The sequence below is a fragment of the Atta colombica genome, unplaced genomic scaffold, assembly GCF_001594045.1.
Source record: "Atta colombica isolate Treedump-2 unplaced genomic scaffold, Acol1.0 scaffold163, whole genome shotgun sequence".
NCBI lineage: Eukaryota > Metazoa > Arthropoda > Insecta > Hymenoptera > Formicidae > Atta > Atta colombica.
The window spans coordinates 921,030-922,858 of record NW_017259254.1 but is presented as its reverse complement, the minus strand read 5'-3'; the positions used below and the strand labels follow the sequence as shown (position 1 = coordinate 922,858).

The window sequence follows — 1,829 nt, the reverse complement described above, 5'->3', positions numbered from 1 at the left end:
TATATAAAATTTTATATATATATAAAATTTTGATTCTTTTAAGCAGAACTTCTTGCACAATTCATCTTTCTTCTTTTTCTTTTCACATTAGGAAAATGAAGAAAAAATTATTTTTTAACATTACTTTTCCCTTGCTTTCTTTTGAAATTCTTGTTCCATATATCTGGGAAAATATCCAATATCTGATCGAATAATTGCCCTACCAGATATCTGATCAAATATCGGATAATAATAATATTCAAAATAATAATATTCAATATTCAATATGCAGTAATTTTACAATCCGGTGCATTCCTATTTTCAATTTTCGACTGCAGACAACTTTATACCCAAACGTGCAAAATATTCTTAACCTGATTTACAAACTGCATTAAAAGCACCTCTCATAAAAACTTATTCTACAAGTTCATAAAATCAATCGAAAATTCGCTCTTCCGTAAATAAAACACACAGTGCCACGCATACCAAAAAGCTATCGTATAGACTTATATAATAAAGAAAAAAGCAGAGAAGGTGATAAACAGAAAAGAAAGAATGAAGAAAAGAAAAAAACAGAAAGAAGGTATGTAAGAAATTTATCAGTTGAATTGTCCTAATTGTTAAAGAATTTGTGACGCAACGTGCTGCAATCCCGGCTGCCTGATGAAACTTCTCACACTTGTGTCACGGAGTCGCAATTATATACAATTTCTTCACAGAAACAACACCGACCTGGATGACAGTTCAATTTGACGTAAGAATTATGCGAAGTACATAACTCGTTTCGTGTCGGCATGAACTGTGATTGCTCGCGCCATTGCACCCGGTGTCCTGTCCTCACTACAACCCGATTGATGAGATCCTTCTCCGCTGTAAAATTAAAATTAAAACGCAATAAGATTTCCGCGTACATAATTAGACATTTCAAAACGATATGATAAAGAAAAAAATAACTTGCTTACCTATCGTGCTCTTTCTCGACCAGATGATATCTAGCCCGGAATGCTACGAGATGAGCATAATATGCAGGCGCTGGTATACTAACGGATCTCGTACATCTGACATAAGTGTGACATAATTGGTACGTGAGACACTGTAACTCATCACTTTCAAAGTGATTATCGTCCCATAAAACGTGGTAATGTGACGGTCTTGATGTACCCTAAAATATAAATAGACATACTTAGAAGTTAGAACATATGACAATGGAAGTACATTCTCATAGAGAATTATTATTACAGAATTCTGCACAAATCATGTGAAAAAAGTGGCTTGAATTGATTGAAATACCTGAATACCCTGATGACTGCAGAGATAAAAATCGAATTCCGTCGGGTGAGTTATGCATACGTCGACAGTCGTACCCGCCGGAATATTTCCACTTTTACCACTTTGTTCTTTTTTATCCGCGCAAAACAGACGCGTGTGATGTCTCTTCTGCACTACAATAAATGTTATACCGGGTCTGTAATCGATCTCGAGTTTGAGACATGCTTCACGAATGGCAGTCAATTCGTGTTGCAAAACGGTGAGGAATTGGCCTTCGGAGACGCCGTCGCGATACAGAATTATTCTATGTGGCTTGTATCCGCCGGTGCTCTTGTAAAACATTATAAGCAATTCCCTTAAAGAAAAAAGATAATATTTAGAGCAAGACAGAATAAAAAATAATCAGAACAAATTATAAAATATTAAAAGAAATGTGACAATATTTTCCATAATACAATAATTTTCATAATATAATACATAATTTTTTTCTTAACACATAATTTTATAATTAAGAGATTATAATTTTATTATAAAGATATTATTAATTATTATTAAAGATAAATAAAGAGATTATATACTTA

The 1,829-nt window shown here is 33.1% G+C and overlaps 1 protein-coding gene across 4 annotated transcripts in view; it reads right to left on the bottom strand.

Moving 5' to 3' along the window:
* Positions 1 to 138: 138 nt before the first annotated feature.
* LOC108686046 (protein argonaute-2) overlaps positions 139 to 1,829 on the bottom strand; it is a 22,622-nt gene continuing 20,931 nt past the window's right edge. For all 4 annotated transcript variants that reach the window (XM_018191097.1, XM_018191099.1, XM_018191100.1 and 1 more), the window contains 3 exons: positions 1,270 to 1,603; positions 942 to 1,141; positions 139 to 849 (listed from right to left, as the gene is read on the bottom strand). In XM_018191097.1, coding sequence (XP_018046586.1) covers positions 741 to 849; positions 942 to 1,141; positions 1,270 to 1,603 — 643 coding nt within the window. In that variant the 3' untranslated portion in view covers positions 139 to 740. The remainder of the gene's footprint in view (positions 850 to 941; positions 1,142 to 1,269; positions 1,604 to 1,829) is intronic.